The sequence below is a fragment of the Condylura cristata genome, unplaced genomic scaffold (assembly GCF_000260355.1).
Source record: "Condylura cristata isolate star-nosed mole 26May11 unplaced genomic scaffold, ConCri1.0 scaffold00005, whole genome shotgun sequence".
Classification (NCBI taxonomy): domain Eukaryota; kingdom Metazoa; phylum Chordata; class Mammalia; order Eulipotyphla; family Talpidae; genus Condylura; species Condylura cristata.
Window position 1 is genome coordinate 54834782 of NW_004567106.1, and position 23848 is coordinate 54858629.

At 39.5% G+C, this 23848-nt stretch overlaps 2 protein-coding genes across 4 annotated transcripts in view; one reads left to right on the forward strand and one right to left on the reverse strand.

The window, feature by feature from the left end:
- Positions 1–13101, forward strand: part of PTPRZ1 (protein tyrosine phosphatase, receptor-type, Z polypeptide 1) — a 152230-nt gene extending 139129 nt beyond the window's left edge. For all 3 annotated transcript variants that reach the window (XM_012720972.1, XM_012720973.1, XM_012720974.1), the window contains 9 exons: positions 830–965; positions 2592–2738; positions 6186–6279; positions 6604–6677; positions 7783–7911; positions 8665–8811; positions 9507–9649; positions 10651–10786; positions 12201–13101. In XM_012720972.1, coding sequence (XP_012576426.1) covers positions 830–965; positions 2592–2738; positions 6186–6279; positions 6604–6677; positions 7783–7911; positions 8665–8811; positions 9507–9649; positions 10651–10786; positions 12201–12341 — 1147 coding nt within the window. In that variant the 3' untranslated portion in view covers positions 12342–13101. The remainder of the gene's footprint in view (positions 1–829; positions 966–2591; positions 2739–6185; positions 6280–6603; positions 6678–7782; positions 7912–8664; positions 8812–9506; positions 9650–10650; positions 10787–12200) is intronic.
- Positions 13102–18881: 5780 nt separating this feature from the next.
- Positions 18882–23848, reverse strand: part of AASS (aminoadipate-semialdehyde synthase) — a 41940-nt gene continuing 36973 nt past the window's right edge. Inside the window, exons 20-23 of the mRNA XM_004676981.2 lie at positions 22297–22412; positions 21648–21736; positions 20961–21137; positions 18882–19203 (exon numbers count right to left, since the gene is read on the reverse strand). Of these exons, the coding sequence (XP_004677038.1) occupies positions 19085–19203; positions 20961–21137; positions 21648–21736; positions 22297–22412 (501 nt within the window). The 3' untranslated portion in view covers positions 18882–19084. The remainder of the gene's footprint in view (positions 19204–20960; positions 21138–21647; positions 21737–22296; positions 22413–23848) is intronic.

Consider the following 23848-nt stretch of genomic DNA (forward strand, 5'->3'; position numbering starts at 1 on the left):
CTCAGGAGTGATCTCAGACAAAGTTTGAGAGACCCGTGTTGAGTTTTTTCATTGCAGAGCCTGACATAAACTGAGGGAAATGGGAAGCTGCAAGGAAAATAGCTCTGAAGGTCAGGGATTGTTTCTTAGCAAAGAAGAAGGACAGGCTATTGTGCAGAGCGGGTGCTAACCTTCCTTCTAGCACTTCCTCCTTGTAGGAGCATTTGAAAAGAAATCCCTGTCTATGAATTCTGTCTCTCCAATAGCGGCTCTGAAGAAGTCCAGAGATAATGGCCCTTTAGAAATGACTGAAGTTAGGCTTTATTCCTCACAATCTCACTGAAATGATATTTTCAACTGAACACTTTATCAAATTCTTTCTCTCATTAATGTGGAAACCTTTACAAACATGTCTACCTGGCAATACAGAGCCAGGACCTTTGCTATTCAGAGTTTGGTGAATCGGAGGCTTTCATTTTTCTCAGATGAAATACCTATTTGTTGTGTTCTGCTACATATTTCCATTGTATGTGCTATAATCATGATAAATATAATTATTGTTAGATTAAAATCTCCAGCAGAAATAGGTTGCTTTGCAGTTCAGTTGTGTCAACTGTTTTTGTGTCAATAAATAAAAGGAAACAACAAATAAAATGAAAACTTTTTATTGGCTATTTGAAGTATTACACTTGATGACTAACCTGTTTATAGCTTTGGATTGCTAACTTACTCATGATGTGGCTCATTTGCTTGAAGAAGAATTTATTTTAATTCTCAAGACAGCCTGTAGCTTTTGATCTTCAAATGTATTTGGTGCCTACATTGAGCTAGCTCTCTGTGTTCTCTCCAGCGCTGGCGTTGGCAGAACAGGCACCTACATCGTGCTAGACAGCATGCTGCAACAGATTAAGCACGAAGGCAATGTCAACATATTCGGCTTCTTAAAGCACATCCGCTCACAAAGGAATTATCTGGTGCAAACAGAGGTATGATAAAAGGGTTAATTCTAGTCATCTAAAGGTTGGCAAAGTCACTAAAATGCTCAGATGAAATACACCAGCATTTGGGAGCCTTCCTGGTAGAGCAGGGATTAAATCTCAGTGCTATCGACCTATTGCCAGCCACTGCAGCCTGAGTTCCATCCCCAGCCAGGGAGGTGACCCACATGGTGCAGCAGACCTCTCCTGTCTCACCCGCTGCTCCCCTCACCGGTGTATTCAGTAGATCTGCCTGCTCTGCTCCTCAGTTTGTCTCTGGTGAATCCTCTCACCCTCCACACCTCTGATCTATACCCAGTTCTTCTATATATAAATTAGCAAATCTTAAAAAAAAAAAAAAAAGTAAATACAAGGTGGGTAGTTTATAACAAAGAACTTTATTGTACTGTGGTTCTGGCGGTCAGAAGACCAAAGTGAAGGTGTTGACAGGAGTAGATTCCCTGTAAACGCCCCAAGGGAGGATCCTTCCTGGTCTCTTCCAGTTTCTGGAGCCCCATGTGTTCCTCGGATGCAGCAACACGACTCCACACTCTGGCCCTGTCTTCACGATGCCATCTTCTCTCTTGTCTTGTTTAATTTCCTTCTTCTATTCAGACACCAGTCACAACTTCACAGTGGCTGATTCTATTCACATCCTCCCTATTTACAAGTCAAGTTTTTATTCTGAGCTACTTAGCACTTTGGCCTATCTTTTGGATGACAACATTCAAATTATCATACCAGGTACTTATCTCTAAGTCCTGGATGGACCCAGGTAATTGTTACCTATTTTGGGACCAATTGGGAAGTATCTTTAAAATGACTCCAGTGCCTGAAGATACCAAAAAAGAGTAAGTCTGTTGGTCAACACCAAGCACTGCTAACAAAATCCTCGAGTTTTTCTTGCATATTGTGAAGGAATGGATTCGTGTTCATGTTTTAAAATTGAGAATTAAATTCAAATTACATTTCCTTTTAGGGATGTCATCAGTTATTTTATGTATCATTTATTGTACATAATTTCTTGTACATATCAGTCCTTGTAGAAAATTTCTCTGGCACAGGAAAAACTGCCTATCTTTATCTTCCACATTGCTAAATAAAAAATGAATTTTAATTGAATGTGGGCATATCATCTTGAGAGCTATTGATAGAAGGCTGGGTGGGTTTTAATATCAAACCAAACTGGAGCTTATTTCCTCAGGTCAGTAAGACCAATTAGGAAAAGTCCCAATTAGGAAATAAAAGTTAACTATTAGAAGTGGTACAGGCAGTTTTACTTAATTATAGGTGACTGACTAACAGGAGAAGGCCTATGAAAATGTGGATGAGGCCCCAGGTTTGAAGGGTGGGCAGAGAAATCATCGCTTTGCTCCCCAAATCTTGTTTCCTTCTTCCTTCCCACAAATGTCAGCACACAGCAAAACAAGAGCTGTGGGCTGAGAAGAGCTGTGTTCTCTCTTGGGCCCTTCTTTTCTAGATCTGCCTACTGTCCTGCTCTTATCAAAATTCTTTGTGGGATACCCCTCATTTTGTAGAGCTTCTTGTCTGTCAACAGAAGACACACCTTTTGAACCTTGATAAATACGAGGAAAACACGTGACCACATGCTCTTCCATGTCATTGTTTTTCTAGGAGCAGTATGTCTTCATTCACGACGCACTGGTGGAAGCCATCCTAAGTAAAGAAACCGAGGTGCCTGATAGTCATATTCACGCCTACGTCAATGCACTCCTCATCCCTGGACCAACAGGCAAAACAAAGCTAGAGAAACAATTCAAGGTGGGTCTGTCGGAAACTCTTGAGGGTCACCACTGTATTGAATGTTCCCGTCTCTCTTCCTTTGAAACACCGAGGCCATGTGGGCGAGCAGATGCAGTCGCTTTCTCCTGTTCTTGACATAGGTAGAAACCCACATGGTAAATTTCAAGGAAAACCTCATGTTGAGTCATCAGAAGAGAAGTTCTCAGAAATCCTAGATTAACTTTTATAAATGTAAATGTGGCTCAGGGAAGGGGGCACAGCATGACAGGATGGACAGGTAGAACTTGTAATACAGACAGTGTAAGTGCTCTTTTTACTTTGAAAAAACCAGACCACTTCAATCACTACAAGTGTTATGGTTCAGGCTGTTTGTGCTGCTCTTTGAAAAAATCGCTTTAACTTGAAGCGCCTAGACTAGAACAGGCCACACCTGAGTGAGAGCTTCTTCAACCTCAGTTTCTCCCACTCATCTGTGATAAAGCAATCAGCTGGAAGAGAGCGTGTTTCATTCTCTGTTATACTTCCAACCCCAGCCTCTGGCTTTCAGAAACCAGAAAGCAAGGAATTTGGAAAGTAGCTGCTAGAACAGGAGTACTGGCAGAATCGTGGCTTCCAGGGTCCTGGAGGCTCTATTACTTGGCTCCAGAATATTCCTTACTATCCTCTTACTTCCCAGAAGTCTTCCAGAATAGGGCCAGTTTCTGAAGAAGGAATATCTAAGGAGGATTTGAAAACCACTGGCAAAGTCAGTGTGTTCATAAACGTTGCGACTGCCATGCTTTCTCTCCCTCCTCCCAGTCCACCACGTGGAAGCTATTAGTCACCCCAATTCCCCTATGATGTTCTGGGGTCTCAGGAGGCAGCTCTTGTGTTTGGGCAGAGAACTAGAATGTTGGGAGTGAGTGGGGGGGGGGTAAGAGCCTGCTGTCAGGAACATCAAAGATTTACTCAGGCTGATGAGATTGACTCAGGAACAATTTAAGGAAAGGGAAAAAGTGCAGTTTGACTTCCAAAAGCAAATACTAAAGAAATATAAAACTTTAAAAATGGATTATTACTATAGCTTTGCCCTAAATTAAACATATATAAGAAGAGGGCCCATTTTGGGACCTCCCTAGTGACGCATGGATTTAAAGCACAGCACTATGAAGCTATAGCAGCCACTCCAGCACGAGTTGGATCCCAGCCAGGGAGGTGACCCACATGGCGCAGCAGGCTTCTCCTGACCTGTACGCTGCTCCCCTCGGCAGTGTATTTCAGTCAGTCTGCCTGTTCTGTTCCCCACTCTGTGTCTGGTGAATCCTCTCAACCCCCAATAACTCTACCCTGTACCCCAGTTCTTATATGCATAAATAAATAAATCTTAAAAAAAAAGAATCACCTGGCCTTCCCTGGTGGCGCAGCGGGTTAAAGCACAGTACTAAGTAGCTTAAGCCACTTCCTCATGAGTTCGATCCCCGCCTGTCCCGGAGGAGATCCACATGGCAAGGCAGACTTCTCCTGACACACCCGCTGCTCCCCTCAGCAGTGTACTTTGTTGATCTGCCTGTTCTGCTCCCCACTCTTTCCCTGGTGAATCCTCTCACCCTCCGCATCTCTGGCCTGTTCCCCAGTTCTGTATGAATAAATAAATAAATCTTTAAAAAAAAAAGAATCACCATTTTCAACAAATTTCTGATTTAATTATGATTTACTCTCTACACAATTGTGTCAAAAAATTCACATGGCTTATATAAGAGAATGCAGGATCAAAATGAAAATACCAGTTAGGTTAGAATCTAGTTAAGAAGAAAGACATTTGATTCTGTTTCCTAGTAACATAGTACCCAGGGAAATGTGTGTGTGTGTCTGTCTGTATGTCTGTGCATACTCTAAAGTAAATGTTTTAAAATAGCTGTTGGGTGGGGATTGCAACCAAGATGGAAAAATGTACAAAATGAATAATGATGTAAAAATAGATAAATATATTTAATTTTTTTAATAATAAAATAAAATAGCTGCTGGGGAAGAGAGGAGTTGTTAGCAAGGGATCTACACCATGCTAACTAACTACATTCCATTCTCAGGACCTAATACAGTAAAATTAGATATTGGCAATGACAGCTTGCCCTAAATAGCCAAATGTTTACTACAGAGATGCCCTATGAAGTTATATTTTTTTTAAAGATTTTATTTTTATTTATGGATACAGAACTGGGGTACAGGTCAGAGGTGCAGGGATGGTGAGAGGATTCATCACACGCAGAGCAGGGAGCAGAACAGGCATATAGACTAAGTACACTGCTGAGGGGAGCAGTGGGCGGGTCAGGAGAGGTCTGCCACACCATATGGTCACCTCCGGGGCAGGCGGGGATCGAACACATGCAGAAGTGGCTTTAGCTTCTTAATGCTGTGCATTAACCCGCTGCCCAAGGAGGGCCCTGAAGTTATATTTTAAAGAAGAAAATACAAAATCTTTAGCATGAAAGGTCAGCAGAAGCACTGCTTAGCATAACTTGCAGGATACTGCTAATATCATAGCTTAGAAGGAAATTCACAGCTGTAAATAATTCATGTGAGAATAAATAAAAGCTAGTAAAGTTAGCATATCATGGGAAAACTAGGAACAAAACTCCACATGCCCAGAAGAGAAGGGAAATGTAGGGAAGTTGAAATTATTCTTAAATGAAATAGAAAGTTAATTCTATAGAATCAAAGATGAGACAAAACCATTGTAGGCTCCATTGATAAGTAATAAAGCAGACAGCCTATGCCCAACTTGATGAGTGGGAAGGAGAGAGTATGCACAAATAAATAGATACAAGTCAGGGACTAAGTTAGAAACATTTCAAAAATATTCTCTGAATATTTTTGTTACAGCAAACTTGGAAATCTACATAAAAGAAAGATTTAAGAAAAATACAAGCAAAATACACTCATAAAGAAATGGTAGATTCAGAAAAGGGGAGGAATGTCAGCTGTTGGTATTGTTAGATTTCAAGAAGTGTGCATAAAAACTATAGCATGGTAGCTCACTAGCTATGTCTTATAAAATGAATTAAAATTAAAAAAGAGCCAAATCAGCAACAACAAGCAAAAACATCTTGCCAGTTAATTTTAGTTTTTGCCTGATTCTGCACTTGGTTCCCTAATATTCCTCCTAGCGGTAACATCATCTTTTTCCTTTGGCTGACTTCCCTGAGCATAGTGAAGGACACACCTGCAGAGGAAGCCAGGAGGAAGCCCCTCCCCCTGCAGAAAGTACACATCGCGAGTGTTCTGTTTCCTCTAGCTCCACCCTCCCTCCCCATGGTGAAGGTCATAAATGTGCCAGAGAACCACCTAAAATAAGGTTTACTTCAAGGAATTCTTGAAAAACAAGCCAGATATATACCTACATTCAGTGTTTTTCTTGGTCGAAGCAAGGGCAGTGTGTGTGTTTCAATGACTTAATTGAAATAACGTGTATTTCTTTGACTCACTCAGCTCCTGAGTCAATCAAATATACAGCAGAGTGACTACTCCACAGCCCTAAAGCAATGCAACAGGGAGAAGAACAGAACTTCTTCCATCATCCCTGGTAGGTTATGTTAAATATTGGTGGGGGCAAGTGGAAGGGAACAAGTTTTTTTATATTAGAAATTTGGAAGCAATATAAAAGGATTTGCCCATCTTGGAGTGAAAGCAATACACTCATCTTTTTCTAATTATGCCTGATGAAGTAACTGTTAAAAAGAAGGCAAAGCCTGTTTTGTCTTGTCAATGCAAAATGCATAGAAAATTAGCTTAATATTATCAAAGATTTTCAATATGAGAAATGCAGCTATGTTTTTGCAATTTGGGGGTGAGGAGAGAGATACAGAGCCACGATCATGATTATTTGCATGAATATTCTGTGTTCCAGTGGAAAGATCAAGGGTTGGCATTTCATCTCTGAGCGGTGAAGGCACAGACTACATCAATGCCTCCTACATCATGGTAAGTCTGAGTAGGCACAGGGGAGCTGCTGAGGCTTGTGTTACCAAAACCAAAATGGGCTGTTTAAAGTAGTGACTGCAGACATGGACAGTGCTATTGGTGCATTTACATCAGAGGTCTTGACTGTAGACCCACCACAGCACGTGGAATAATGGCACTGCAGCATATCTTTATGCATGTTGCAATCAGAGAAACCTCAGTAAGATAAATAAATAGATGCAGGAACCAAACTCGCCATCCTAGATTGAAAATTAGGTACAAAACATGCACTCATCTCGCTAGGAGGTTCTATATTTCATCTACCAAAGGACAGCCCCCCATCAGACAGGGTTGAGTGCTTGGGTGGTTTCTGGGTGATCCTCATTTCTATTTCAGAATTTGACTTCAGATAAGAAGGCTCTCATTCCCATGTCAAAACCATTTTCCAGAAAAGATTCTGGCATACCCATGTAGGGATCAGGGAAGGGTGGTGGCATCTAAATAATACTGCCTACAAATTAGCCCATACTGGATAGGATTGGGAGCTAAGTGGCCCCGGAGCAGAAGGAAATAAATGAGCCAAAATTTTATTAAGTGGCAACATGTAAACAATGATTTATCCAGTGGCACGAGCTTCTAGATTTCTACAGCAGAATCTGCAATGTCTCCCCTGATGCCTTCCCTGTAGAGACAGCACGGGTAGCTGGACACTTTGGGTGTTCTCTTGCCCCTAGGCATGAGATCTGACCCTTGGACATGGGGAAGGTGAGAAAGATAGATTCTCCTCTAGCTTTTTCCTTTCCTGTGTCTCCTAATGTAGGAGACTTGCTCCCTGCCCCACTTCAGTAAATCTCGTGGAGGTTATAGTTGTATAAATTTGGGCACAACACTGAACTTCTGAAGCCTCAGATTAATTATCTGTAATGTGAGGATCAAAGGTCCTGTCTCAGAGCAGGGCTGTGACTTGACAAGGTGTGCCAGGTGATACAGGTTGTGCCTGGAAACAGCGGCTATCATAAGCACACTGTCATTTGTAGGCACAATCCAGATACCGTGACTGCCTTGATTTAAGATCTATTACCTTATGACTGTTTTGAATGTTTCTCTCTTCTCTTGGGTTCTGTAGGGTTATTATCAGAGCAATGAATTCATCATCACCCAGCACCCCCTTCTTCATACCATCAAGGATTTCTGGAGGATGATATGGGATCACAATGCCCAGCTGGTGGTCATGCTACCTGATGGTCAAAACATGGTAAGACCAAGACTTTAGGCTTTGATTACAGGAGACATTTCAAGTGACAACAGCCAGAAATCCAGCATACAAACAAGTCATTTGTTTCAACTAATAAAATCAATGCTAGAGTTGTACCTTGTCTACTATTGGATATAGTTTGCTTAATCTCCAAGGTTTGAAATGGTGAACAACAATTTTAAATAAAAATAGGGTGAAGTTAACTTCAATTTTAAGTATTTTGTGACACTGATTTTTCAAATTTTGTATTTGCAATCACAAACGAAGTCAGCCTATCTGCTACTTTTATTAACTTTTTAAAACATATATATATATATATAAGTTGTAAGACTCCTTGGAGATCTTCTCAGTTAAAAGATCCATAAATTTTTTAAGATCTGTTTCATTTAGGTTTTAACTATACGCTTCCTTTGAAATTCATTTCTTGTCAATGAAGTTATGTTGACTATCCTGTATGACTCTGAAAATTGTTAAGCTCATAAAATCACTTGAATTTCTCTACTCAGTTGTCAATTACAGGAGCAATATTGTTACTGGTAAACTAAGAAAACAATTGTTTGGTCTCTGAATATATTATTCTGATTATTATATTCTGCATATCAAATTAGTTTAAGACTGATGATTTTAGGAGTAAGTATTGATAATCAAGGAAAAGTTTTGAGTTCTATGCTAACCAGTTAACTTCATTTCAAAGTCTGATTTTATTAGATCTCTATCAAAACCTAGAATCTTTTTTTTTTTTTAATCTTCCAGGCAGAAGATGAGTTTGTTTACTGGCCAAATAAAGATGAGCCTATAAACTGTGAGAGTTTTAAAGTCACTCTTATGACTGAAGAACACAAATGTCTGTCTAATGAAGAAAAACTGATAGTTCAAGACTTTATCTTAGAAGCTACACAGGTACAGACATCATTTAAAGGATCGACTCTTCTAAGATAATGTTAAATATATGCTGACGTAAGGATCTTTCCCAGAAAAAAAAAAAAAAGGAATACAATTTCTTATAATTGAGACAAATTACACAAGTTTACCTTACTTATCACATTGATGTTCAAAATCTTGAGTCATCAAACAATTAGTCATAACTAAACTTTCATGAATTATGCACACAGAAGATCAGGGTTTCTTTTTTACTCCAGAGCTGTTGCTGATAGAATGCAAGTTAAAAACAAAAAGAACTTTATTTATCCTATTTCTCATGTTTTAAGGACAGTTCTTAGTATGTATTTGCCTGAGTCAAATTCAGAAGAGAAACTAAAGCAGAAGCATTCCTGTTTGATCCCAATTCGGTGTTCCTCTGCTATCCCTCTGCTCTTATGGACACCATAGTCCCCAGAAGTCTAACTTAGGGGTGGGTAGATAGCTCAGACAAAGGCCAGAAAGAAGAAAAGACTCAAGTGGGGACTCCAGGAAGTTCTTCCTTCCATGAGAGAGGACGGGCTATCTGGTTCTCCATTCTCTGGACTGCTCACTCATAGACATGAGTGAGCTTATTAACCTTCCCACAATTCCTGATTTCCCCTAATTATTTGACTCATGCTAAACTGTCACTGGCCACTATGGTATTTTTAAAACATTTTTCTTTCTTCAATTAGGATGATTATGTACTTGAAGTGAAGCATTTTCAGTGTCCCAGGTGGCCAAATCCAGATAGCCCCATTAGTAAGACTTTTGAGCTTATAAGTATTATCAAAGAAGAAGCTGCCAACAGAGATGGACCCATGATTGTTCATGATGAGTAAGTTCCATACTTTCAATCTTTTCACCTTCTGTGCTCTTTGGACATGTATATTTCTGTTTTCTTTGTACCAGCCTAAGGCTTTGAAGCAATTGTGGTGAATCAAGCTAGGACAGAGCATCTGCTTCTTGTGAACAAAGCTGACTCAGGCTAGTTTCATTGGTTTTTTTCGTCATGTCTCCAGAAGCTCCAGTTAAAGGCAGAAGCATACTCTTGTATTGTCTGCCCAGAACACTTCTGTTTGATGACTCAGGGTTATAGTTTTTCACAGGTGCAGTCAAGGAGGCATTTCTCAGCCTTTATCTTCCTGTGAGATAAGCAAAGGTGCTATGTGTTTCATTTACTTGAAACAGGAATCTTTTTTTTTTTTTTAAGATGTATTTATTTGTGCATACAGAACTGGGGTACAGGCCAGAGGCTCAGGGGTGGCGAGAGGCTTCACCAGAGACAGAGTGGGGAGCAGAACAGGCAGATTGACGAAGTACACTGCTGAGGGGAGCAGCGGGTGGGTCAGGAGAGGTCTGCCACGCCATGTGGTCACCTCCGGTGCAGGCGGGAATCAAACTCATGCGGAAGTGGCTTTAGATTCTCAGTGCTGTGCTTTAACCCGCTGCGCCACAAGGGAGGGCCAAAACAGGAATCTTAATCTAGGTTTATGAACAAATAAAACATGCAAAGCTACAGTGTATGTTACATACTTATTAACCATGACACATAAATTTAATATTATACCTTTAGCTTGATCCTTTTGATTTCTAGACATAACCCCTTCCATAGTATAAAATTTTTAAACTTCTGTAAAATATCTCATTACTTATATCACGAATACTTGCCAATGTTTAGGTTTAAACCAGATTCCTACACACTATTGAGTAAAGAGACAATTTATTACAAATGTAGTGTTCTTGCTATTAAATGTTTACGGCTACCTGAGCTGGGAGTTTCAAACGTGAATGTTTGATGCATCTGAATGGGTCTGTGTCCCTTCCCTTTGTTTCAAGGCATGGAGGTGTGACAGCGGGGACTTTCTGTGCCCTAACAACCCTTATGCACCAACTAGAAAAAGAAAATTCCGTGGATGTCTACCAGGTAGCCAAGATGATCAATTTGATGAGGCCTGGAGTATTTTCTGACATTGTAAGTAGTAATGAAGTGAAACTACTTTCTATTGTTAGAATATAACTTACTTCCTAGGGGCTGCCAGAATCATTTTATCACATATATTAAAAAAAAAAAAACACACATCGAATGGTAACATTACCTTGTACTTTTCAAGCTGAATTTCAAGGTATAGTCTACAATCCATAGACATGCAATAATAAACATTTAAATCTTTCAGAAAAGTGATAAAATAGCCTCAGTGGAGTCACCACCTAATCTTACTTATCCAGCCAATACAATGGTTATTTTCCCCTACTTTGAGTTCTTCCTAACTTCAGAGAATAGTCAGAGACATATTCAAAGACTCCTCATTTTTTTTCCTCAAGTCAAATCAAATTTCTGAATGGAAACAAATGGATACTTCCTGCATATGGTTCAAAAAGAAAGCGATAGACTTGCACAATCACAAAAAAGACATTGTGCATTTGTAGTGCTAAGTCTCTGAAAATAATTTGGAAGCTTTTTAATTATTGTAGAAACAAAGGAAAGATAATAGAGGTGTTAATACAGCTGTCTCCATGGGAGAAGCCTACAGCTCCCAGTCTGTGTATGTATGTTATAAATGGTCAGTCTTCAGCCCCAGCACAGCCCGGTTGGCTAGAGAGCAAAGTCACCCTGGCACATATACACGCCAGAGGAGCTCTAGTAAAAGTCACATTCAGGCCACTTGTGATACATCAAGTTTGCCCTGTGTGAAACAGCTTTACACAGTGTATGAGAGTGTTAATGATGGACTTCTACACGTGTCCTAACGGCTTTCCATTGTGATGCTAGTCACTAGCTCACATTCTCTTCAGCTGCCTTCTAAATTGGCATCTGCAAGAAGAAAACTACTTTATTCTTCTGTGCCTCTGCACTGAGGCACAGCAAGGCACACACTACCTTTCCTCAAAGTGGAGAGCAGAGCGTAGGGCTGGTCAGGCTGGTGGAGTGTAAACAGTGGCTGTTGAGAAAGGCCTTAATATGCATGAGTTTCTTAACTGCTCTACAATCCTTTCTGAGGCCTTTCCATCAGTAGACCAAGCCAAAGGATTTTGTAACAACTGAAGAAACACGAACGGATAACCTGTTTGTGTATGGGTCATCAGTGCCCAGTGCCAAAGGATTTTAAGTTGATTAGTGGGTATCAGAGCCCTGTCACATCACTTTCTGGTTCCATGAGGTAAAATAAGCAAGAAAGGAACGTGGGCCAACTTTCTAGGTCAATGAATGTTGACCAGTTGCACTTACTTTTAATTTAATCAGAAGACCTGAATGTAGGTTGTCATCTCTGCTGACAGAGCCCTGAACACCACACCTTCCATGAACAAACAGTAACTAAAAATTGCCCTTTTTACAAACATATTGTTGTCTGAGTTTTCTGTCGACGACCCCATTCTCTGTCCTCTAGGAGCAGTATCAGTTCCTGTATAAAGCAGTCCTCAGCCTGGTGAGCAGCCGGCAGGAAGAGAACCCCTCCGCCTCCCTGGACAGCAATGGTGCAGCGTTGGCCTGCGGGAATATAGCCGAGAGCTTAGAGTCTTTAGTTTAACCTCAAAGGGGTGAGGGGGCCCCTGTCCAAGCACTGCTCTCCTCCTTCTGAAGTTAGACTGGAAAAACAGTTCAGTTCTGTTATCGGTTTACTTCTCATCTCCTGACAGTAACTTTCACATAGGAATCTCCTGCCAAATTGACATCATTAACAATGTGTGCCTTTTTGCAAAACTTCTTGTAATTCACTTACTGTGTTTAACCTAAAATGATTGAATTTTACAGTATCTTTAAGGATGGAATTGTGGTATTTTTTTCATATTGATTTTAACAGAATACTTCATTTTCTAGAGAGTAGGAATTCCCAACGCTAGAAAACATGTCTCTGTTTCAGAATTTTTGCTCTATTTGTACCCCTCATCAGATTTGCTAGAAATATAACTTTTAATATAGTAGGCTGTAAATAAAATACTGTTCCCGGTGATCTTCAACACTTGCAACTGCAGTATTCACCTGAAGTAGAAATAATCTGATACTTACTGTAAATACTGCCTTAGTGTCTCCATGGACCAAATTTATATTTATAATTGTAGATTTTTATATTTTACTACTGAATCAGTTTTCTAGTTCTGTGTAATTAGTTTAATGATGTAGTTCATTATCTGTTCTTACTATTCTTTCATGTTTTCTCAGTGATTAACAGTTTTAGCATGTAGTTTTAACTTTTATGGAAAATAGAAATACATGTGTTTTGAAAGATGTTTTTATGAGAATAACACCTTACCCAACATTGTTTAAAATGGGTTTTATCCAAGGCATTGAAAAAAATAAATAAATATAAATATTATCATCAATTTATAATTGCTTGTTGTATTTTCCTGAAAAATATAGTTTGTATATTCATGGGGATTGCATTAAATCTATATATTGCTTTTGGTAATCATTTTCACTATCTCTCCATCTCTTTAGAGACAAGCTTTGTCCTTTTAGTGCATCATGTGATTTTCATTGTGCAAGCCCTTCACTTTCTTGGTTAGGTTAATTCTTAAGTGTTTGATTCTTTTTGAGATGATTGTGAATGGAATTATTTTCTTAATTTCTTTTCTTCTGCTCATTATTTGTGTATAAAACAACACCAGATTTTGGTAAGTTGACTTTGTAGCCCACCATTTTGTTATATGAATTTACTCTTTCTGGTAGTTTTTTGTTGTCGTTGTTGAGCTTTTCTCGACATATGGTATCAGAACATCGGCAAATGTAGTGGCCCATTGAGCACCCTATGTCCTGCTTGCTTATTTTGTGTACACCCTTCTCTATCCCTGTTTATTAAAGTCTCCAGTGTGGTTCTATGTCGTTGAATTGGAAACAGCGTTAACAGCGAGCCGCTTTCTTGTGGCCAGCAGCCCCTCCCCCATCTGGGTTATACTCTAAAAACAGCTTAATTACTCTCACCGATTTCTTTCAGGTGTGTCATTTGCTGTGTTTAGGTGTAATTTAGTTGTGTGTGTGTGGAGACAGTGAACCTGGAGCCTTCACTCTGCCGCCATCTTGACAGACTCATTTGTTTTCCTTTCGTGATAATTTATTAGTGAGTTTGCAGAATCTCCTCTAAGAGAAAGTAATAGTGCAAGGACTAAACATTCTGGAAACAAATTTTAATAAATATGTGCTGAAACTTATTTTTTTAAAGACAATTCCTGTCAGATATATCAATCTTTCCTCATCTCTTGACAACAATTTTAAGACAAAGTGAATGTAAATTAAGCTTCGTAAGTAAATCTGGCAATTATTTCTAGCCACTACCAACACTGTGTTCATGGCGTTGTAATATTCATAGCTTTTATCCATATAGTTATATATCCATATATATATCCATATCCATATACATAACTATGCCTGTTGTGAACATATATTTTACTCTAATTATATCTACATAAGCATTTTTATTGCATAGAATCTGTAAACCTATCACTGTGAAGTCTATAATACTATGTCTAGGAGAGTAGTTTTCAGCCAGGAATCTTGTCCCACAGGGGTCAGTCAGCGCTATCTGGACATTTTTACGGCTGAAGGGAGGTGACAGCGGCATCTAGTGGGCAAAGGCTAGAAATGCTGCTAAAAATTCTACAATGCACCTAACAGCCTGCACAACAGGGAATCAATCGTCCGGCACAGAACACGAACAGTAGTAAGGAAAGCCCTGTTCTACAGCAGTCCAGCGGCTGCTGTGATCAAGTTCCTGATATTAGACTTCCGGTTCTTAGCAGCTTCTTCCAACTCTCAACACTGATGAACATTTCTTCATTTAACCAGTTTTTACCACACTTAGGATTTTGCCTCCGTACCAGTTCCTCTAAAGTGTCTTTAAGAGACTATATAAACATTTTTATATGTCTTAATACTCTTTAAAAAAAAACAAAAAGATTTATGCATATTGAGCTGAGGTGCAAGGGCGGTGAGAGGATTCACCAGAGACAGAGTGGGGAGCAGAATAGGCAGATGAACCAAGAAGCACACTGCTGAGGGGAGCAGCGGGCCGGTCAGGAGAGGTCTGCCACGCCATGTGGATCACCTCCCTGGGTGGGGATCGAACTCATGCTGAAGTGGCCCTAGCTTCTTAGTGCTGTGCTTTAACCCGCTGCACCACCAGGGAGGGCCTGTCTTAATGCTCTTTAACTTTACAAAAAAATTGTACAGTTAACGCCTTCCCTATGGCGCGTCACAGCCACGTCAGTGCATAAATAAATCCTTTTTTTTAAATTGTACAGTTGGCCCTCCCTGGTGGCGCAGCGAGTTAAAGCACAACACTGAGAAGCTAAAGCCACTTCCACATGAGTTCAATTCCCGCCTGTCCCGGAGTTGGCCACATGGCGTGGCAGACCTCTCCTGACCCGACCGCTGCTCCCCTCAGCAGTGTACTTCTGCCAGTTCTGCTCCCCACTCTGTCTCTGGTGAAGCCTCTCACCGCCTCTGAGCCTCTGGTCTGTACCCCAGTTCTGTATGCACAAATAAATAAATCTTAAAAAAAAAAATTGTACAGTTAACTCTCAAGTGTTTTACACTTGGTTTCAGGCTTCTGCTCAAAAATCTCCCTATCACAACATTTACAAATCTTTCTGTCTAAACTATTACCCCCTTCTCACAAGGAAGCTTTTGCAAGCATTCAGTGCGGCTATCTGGAAGGACAGGAGCTGGCAGCTGAATGGCCGTGCGCCCTCTACAGGCGCCTGGAGGCGGGACCTCTCCGTCTCTCGCTTTATTTTCCTCTGTAGCACAGCTGTTTTCCAGACTTACTTGCTTGTTGTCTGTCTGTGCCATTAGTATGTAAGTTCCACTAGAAGAGGAAATGTGACTCTCTCTTGTTTACTTCTATATTCCCTCAACCAGAAAGGTATAGGCCGGTTAAAGGCACACAATACTTCTCAAGTAAATGAAGAGTCCATGAATGAATGAAATGATTCTTCCCTAGAATAGATACACTCTCTTCAATAGTCTGGGAGAACTGATATTCTCTTCAGCAATGTTCTTCCATATTTAATACATTCAACACGTTTAATAAAATATGTCTATTTTAGTTTTTTTTTTCCTGTAGCACCATTATAAATGTGCCCAATTAAAAGCCTCCTGAACAGAATTTGTCTCCAATTTTAAGTTATATGGAGTAGTTTTTCAACTTTAAGCAAGTTTTAAGGATCATTATAACACATGTTTAGTTAAATGCACCAAAACTATAAAGTCTATCTAGACCCAATAGGATACTCCTTGAGAATTCAGGGCAGCTGATTTTTTCATAAAATTAAAGCAAACATTTAATACATACACATTCTAGTTCATTTGCTTAATAGGAACCTTTCTTAATTTTTATATTTCTAATTGAAACTCTATAATTTGTTAGCATATAAAATTACTTAGTATGTTTTCTAATATGCAAAATTTGGAAAGCAAAATCTCTTTATAAGAAGATACATTTTAAAATATTTTATTGGAATTGAACTGTGCTCACAAATAGCATCTAAGATTAAATTTAACTTCTTAAGGAAAGTGAGAAAATCTACACATTTATCAAAATAAACAAAACATACTCTCTTATTATTATAAATCATGATTAAATATCTTCCACTCACTTGCTAATTGCAAAATATTCTGGTACCTTAGAGGTCTTCTCCTCATTAGCACAATATTGGGTGTTTGAGTAGGTGGTAGCAAATGTTCAAGCATATAAATGAACCACACTACAGCAGTTTTAAGAATCTAGGTGTCCTTGGCATTAAATTATAGTTAACAATTTAAGGCAATCATTTTTTTAAAAGAAAAATGATTTGAAAGTGAGAGTAAGAAAAATGTAGGTGTGAGATTGAAACATCGCATTACATACACAACGGTAACTTTAAATTTGTCCATCAGCAACTGACATAATCAAAGCAGGTCCCAGGAGACATAGCATGACCTTCAGAAACTTTCCAAACAGGCTAATTTACAATTCTTTCCTATGCAATGCTGTATTCACCATTTTTCTCAGATACCTATTATTTTGTTTCAAACTAGAGAAGTTGTTTCAGTTCTTCCACAGAGAGACATAAAAAGGACAAGTATTTTTTAACTTGCCACCAAATTGTTTGATAAAGCTATGCATTGAGTATACATATTGAGGCTATTGTATAGCCTTAAGGCTCTTAATGAAAAATATTAGTTTATTAAGTGCTTTAATGGACTCAGGGAGCTAAAGCTGTATTGCATAGGCTTTTATAAAATAAATGGAAAAACCCCACCTTGTCCCTGTATGGTATACCCAGTTCTAAGCTCTGGGGTATACATAAAATGAGTCAAAGGACCACCTAGAGAAAAAAATGAAATGGTTGGAAAATCCTTAAGGCCAATGAGCAAAGGCTGGTGACTGGGGTCATTCCTGTGTATTCACAGATTCCACCAACTTGCCAGCCCACTCCCAGGGAGTAACCCTCTGACCAGCAATAGCTTTCATCCCACATGACATTTTGAAAACCCATCCTATTGAGAAGTGAGGCCCACAGTCCTTCCTCTTGGTTATCTCCTCTGAATATCTCCCCTTTTGTCCTTTCTTCACTCACTCTCAACACAGCAGCCAAAGCGTTCATTCGGGCACAGGCTGCTTTTGATCATGACATCTTTTCAATCTATTGTGATAAAATGATTTCCATTGCCAGGCTGATTCCATAGAAGTACATAAAATTTTAATTTTGTTGACATCCATTTTATCCATTTCCCCCCTTATATCTTTGCTTCGAGCACCATTGAAGAAACCATTGCCTAATCCAATGTTATGAAAATTTATGCCTATGTCTTCTTCTAAAAGTTGTATAGTACATGTTCTCACATATAGGTCTTTGGTCCACCTGGGGCTAATTTTTTTTTTTGGGGGGGGGCTAATTTTTATATATGGCGTGAGGTAAGGGCCCAATTACATGACTGCAGTTGTTCCAGACTATTCAATAAAAACACTCTTTGCTCCTACTGAATTCGTAGCACCCCTTTCAAAAATCAAGACCATAAATGTAGGGTTATTTTTAGATTCTCAAATGTATTCCTAATTTGTTATTTTTAAGTTATTATAAATATAATTTTTAAACATCATTTCATTCATTGATATCATATAGAAGTTCAATCTCGTATCCTACAACTTCCCTGAACTCACTTGTTAGTTCACATGTTTTCTTTAATATTGCTTTGGATTTTTTTTATGTACATCAAACAATTGCAGATATAGTTTTACTACTACTTTTTTTTTTTAAAGATTTATTTATGTATGCATACAGAAATGGGGTACAGCCAGCAGTGCAGGGACAGTGAGAGGATTCACCAGAGACAGAGTGGGGAGCAGAACAGGCAGATCGACAAAGTACACTGCTGAGGGGAGCAGCGGGCGAGACAGGTGAGGTCACTGCGCCATGTGGGTCACCTCCGGGGCGAGGATCAAACACACATTGAAGTGGCCACAGCTTGGCTTAGCTTCACAGTGCAGCGCTCCAACCTGCTGCACCACCAGGGAAGGCCACTACTTCCTTTCTTATCTGAATGTCTTTTATCTCCTTCCACTGGCTAGATCTGACGCAAGTTGAATAGAATTATCAAGAGCAGATATCTTTTACCCTGTTCATGATTGGAGGAGAAATCTTCAGTTATTCATTTTTATGCATAATATTAGTTATTGGATTTGCACAAATGTTCTTCATCAGTTTGAAGTTCTTATCAATATTTATTGATAATTTTCTGAGTGTTTTATACCATGAAAGGCTATTGGGTCTTGCAAAATAACTGTGTCTAATGAAGGGGTTATGTATATTAGGATTCAATCTGACTTAAACATTCAAAAGAAAACTGTAGGAAATGTATATGCCAAATAAATCATACCCAAAAGGCATAAAATAGCATTATTGCAAATGATTGTAAGTAATCATCAAGTCTAAATGATTTGATTTAAAAAATACAAAAATACAGCTGCATGAAAATTTTGTTACCAACAGGAAAGAACTAGCTGATGATTTTAGGAAAATATATTCTTATAAGAAAAAATTTCACAATAAATTAACAAAGAGCACAATCATTGTCACTTTATATACATGTAGTAGAATGATTAAAGTTCTCTGGTAGTTGCTACTGTTGCTTTCAAGTTAAAATAGAGATTTACATTTCAAGACACTATTCCATTAACTTAATCAAAACATACCATGCTTTATGCTTTAAAATAGCACATTGGCAAACATGTTTATTCTACAAGTGTTCAGAACTATGTCACCTGGGAAGATAAAAACACAGTATTGTTCCCAATTATGGGTTAATTGTGCTCTGCACATTATATATAATGCCTTCTGCTTTAATTCGCTCCAATATTGGTCTGTAGATGTCCTTCGAAAAGGGTCCGATCAGGCCTTTAGCTCGAATTTCACCTGCAAGAAAATTAATGTGTAATCCATTTTTTAAAAAGTGATGTTAAGGGTTAATTTTCACAGCAAGAGACCATTTAGAATCAAGAAACTATTAGAGGCCTAGGCATTTTTAAAAGAGCTGCTTAAATGCCCCTTATCAAATGATCACTTAATCAACATTCTATAAGGAAACAGGGTTGAAAGCATGACTGGAATTAGAGACAGTCTCAGAATTTAAATGCTTTGCAGCACTGACTACTGCAAAGACAATCCAAAGTTCAACTACAACAAGAAAGCAAAATGAACCTAACTAGTCTGCTTCTATTTGCTAATGTCATTTTTTAAAAATATAAAAAGTGGGCCTCCCTGGTAGTGCAGGAGTTAAAGTCTCAGCACTATGAAGCTACCACCAGCCAACTGCAACATGAATCCACCTGGTGAAGCAGACTTCTGTCTCTCCCCCACTGCTCCCCTATGTGGTATATTTTGGTCAATCTGCCTGTTCTGCTCCCCACTCTATCTCTGGTGAATCCTCTCACCATACACTCCTCTGGCCTACTGCCCAGCTCTTATCTGTACAAATAAATAAAATAAATCTATCCAAAAAATATAAAAGCTAGACCCCGGCCCTTCCTGATGGCACAGCAGGTTAAAGCACAGCACTATGAGGCTGACCACTGCCACTTCAGTGCAAGTTCGATCCCCAGCCAGGGAGAAGACCCACATGGCCTGGCAGACATCTCCTGCCTCGCCTGCTGCTCCCCTCAGCAGTGTACTTCATCAACCTGCCTGTTCTGCTCCCCACTCTGTCTCTGCTGAAACCTGTCACCACTCCTGTACCTCTGGCCTGTACCTCAGTTCTGTATGCATAAATAAATAAATAAATAAATCTTTATAAAAGGGGGAAAAGCTCAACACCATAGAATAGAATGAATTCAAACCATTCTGATTATCTGAGCATAGGCAACTACTAGATGACTGAGCCAAAGGCCAGACACTTGTCTTCAAGTTTATGATAATCTTCTCCCTCTCTCATCTTCACTCTGGCTCTCCAGGACCTGGTGGATGGTTTAATTTGATACTAGCTGGTAGGTTGTGTAGATATGTTTTCTCATTGTTGCACATTTATATGCTTTTATGTCTCCTGCCACCCTTATGCTTTTAAAAGAACCAAATGGGGTATGGCATTCATAGGCAATGCTCGCTGAATGTTGGTATGATCATCAGGGAAGAACAGAAAGCTGAGATTTGAAATGACTTGGTCCAAAATATTTATTGAATACTAGTGATATATGGAAGTGTAAGCTTAATAAAACATAGCCTATAACTTTGAAAACCTGAAAGTGAATATCCTCAGTTTTTTCACTGTTACCATCACTAACCAGGAAAAACAAGGAAAGGAAGAGAAGAGTTAACATACCCTGGGTCTTCCTCAATGGGGTAGAAAGTCAGTGTTTTATTTAAGATCACAACTACCCTACGAATTAGAACAAAATCCACTTTGAAGATAATCAAACTCTGGCTCAGAGAGACTGACTAACTTTATACTCTATCACTGCACCATCTTGTGACTAAACTGGGCAGAGATCAGGTCTCACTGCAAAGTCTGTGCTGTTTCACTTACAATTGACTAAGTCAGCCAATATATGGATTTTATGAGATGACTCACTTAGAGAGAATGCTGGTATTATACTTAAGCATAATTATTTAACATTCAGTCACTAGACAATCTGGAGAAGATATGAAGACAGACTCAGTCCTCAAACGAAAGAACTTACCATCAAGCAACATCTTGGCTGCCATAGCAGTGGGAAACCCCACTGTTTTAGCCATTGCTGAAAAGCCATTCACATCCCCATAAACCACAAGATCAATAGTTTTATTTTCCAAATGTCCAGAAGGATGTCTGATTCCAAAGCTATCTCTCATCACAATCATATCTTTCTCGCCAGGGCCTTCAAACAAATAGACATTTTTAAATCAGTCTCATTACAGTTCCAATGTGGCATTTCATCTCTCGCTGCTACCCTTTGCTCTCAACTTTCCCTGTCTTTAAACAATGACCCATACTCTTTTATAGCCCAACAAACAAGTGACAAACTCAAGGAAATGACAGCTCTGAGCACATTCCTCTGTCTAGAATGGCATCACCATGGCTTGTCTATATGTCTACAGGCATGAGAGGATTACTGTAGCGGTCACCCACTTCTCTTCCCAAAATGTTTCTCTAATGCACAATTTCTCTAATGAAAACTGAATGTAAACCAATCTTTATTTTTTCTTTCCCATAGTACCCACATTCATTCTTAATAGTTCTCTGATTCTTTCCTACAGATAAAGAGCCCAGCATGTTTTCCCTGTAACATACGTCTCCACTCCTGACACCAGCCTGTCAATTTAATTCATTAACTGCTTGCATCTTACAGCCCTTCTCGGGGATGTTTAGCTTGTAGCCCATGGCCTACCATAGGAAAGTTTCATGGCCAAATACTTGGAGAGTGCATCCACAATGGATTCTGCCCGAGGAACTTGTTCATCCCCAAGTAAACCCAACCTAAGAAGCATAAGAGATGGCTGTGTTAGTTCAAGTCCTAGACATATTTTCACAGAGGAAACCAAAGAGTGGTCCTTGAGTTGCTCTTGAAAAGATTCACCCATTGAAAGTCCAAGTTATTGAACTTATCTAAACCATAAAATAGCAATACCAGTAGGAATGTTTTAACCTTTAGAATCATCCCCAGACTCCTCCAGAAAGTGCTCCCCACAGCAGAATGGATACACTGGAAGTCCATGATGTTGCAAAAGCCCTCTGAGATGAATAAAAAGTTAAATCTCTGCGTCAGTGATACCAGCAAATGTGCCATTGCTGAGTGATACTGTCTCAAAATCAGTATTTTCCAAGTTGTAATTACCATTGAATTCTTTTCTGTGTCCACTTTTTATCCCCTAGTGAATATGGCACATATTCCACTCCAGCAGGCTAACGTTAGAACAGAAATGAATCAAATACAAATGTAAGCTGTTTGGTTTTATTTCAATCGTTCTTTGTCTAGAAAGAACTAAGTAATCATGGATGGAACATAATTTGCTCCAGGTGGAGCGGTGGGTGCCTACCTTTCCGTGGCCTCCAACTGAGTAACATCTCCTCCTAGTTTTTGAAAGACAGCTTCCTTAAGCACATCATGGCTGGAGGAGGGTGAAATCCCAACCAGATCACAAAGGAGTTCTTTCTGGTTAGAAAAATAATAATAATAATAATAATAATAATCTATATTCCTTAAAAAATTATTAAGACATTGGGCCTCAAATTTTGAATTGGAAATAATTAAAAACAGTAAACTGGGTCCTCCCCTGTGGCACAGGGGTTAAAGACACAGAGCTATCAAGCTATTCACCAGCCATTGCAGCATGAGTTCAATCCCCAACCAGGGGTGTGACCCACATGGATCAGCAGACCTCGCCTCTCACCACTGCTCCCCTCAGCAGTGTATTTCAGTAGATCCACCTGTTCTGCTCCTCACTCTGTCTCTGGTGAATCCTTTCATTCCCTTGCACCTCTGGTCTACAACCCAGTTCTTGTATGCATAAATAAATCTTTAAAAAAAAAACCATAGGGCCCTCCCTGGTGGCGCAGCGGGTTAAAGCACAGCACTGAGAATCTAAAGCCGCTTCCGCAAGAGTTCGATTCCCGTCTGCCCCGGAGGTGACCACATGGCGTGGCAGACCTCTCCTGACCCGCCCGCTGCTCCCCTCAGCAGTGTACTTTGTCGATCTGCCTGTTCTGCTCCCCACTCTGTCTCTGGTGAATCCTCTCACCCTCCACGTCTCTGGCCTGTACCCCAGTTCTGTATGCACAAATAAATAAATCTTAAAAACAAAACAAAACAAAAAAAAAAACCATAAATTATAACACATATACCCATATTCACACATCAATAAATGCATAGCATTCCAGCATCAAACATGTCTCATAACATCAGTTCAGGACTAAACAACTGGTATCCTATTTCCCATCACATTTCATGCCTTTGTGTATCCTCTGCATCACTCTTCACCTATCTCCCTCACCCTCTAGCCATTTGTTTTGTCCAGAATAAAGCAGAAAGGGCATTTTTCTGTGGTTGCTAGTAGCAACCAGTTCTTTTGTAGGTTTAAGAGATGAGAAAGATTGTGTGGATAATAAAGTTTCAAACAAAGAACACTTAACAAGTGCCAATAGCTTTTCTACTTTCTACACAACACTTTTTCCAAGATCCCAAGTTAGAAGTTATGCACTACACTAAGGATCAACCAAATGGTTCACAGGCCAGATTCAGCTTCCCACCTGATTATCTAAGTGGAAAGTTTCATTGAACACAACCATGTTTGTTTAAGTATTTCGGTGACAGAAAATAAATCCTGACAGAGATTGTGCAGCTCATAAAAACTAATATATTTGTAATCTGGTAACTAATCAAAGTGTCTAAACCTAGAAATATGACTGCAGAATTAAGAGGGGGAGAGGAGAATGGGGGTGAGAACAAAGAGGGGAGGGCACCCAGCGGTCCAGGGTTAAGAATGATATGTGATGGCCTCCCTGGTGGCGCAGCAGGTTAAAGCACTGCACTGAGAAGCTAAAGCCACTTCCGCATGAGTTCAATTCCCGCCTGCCCCGGAGGTGACCACA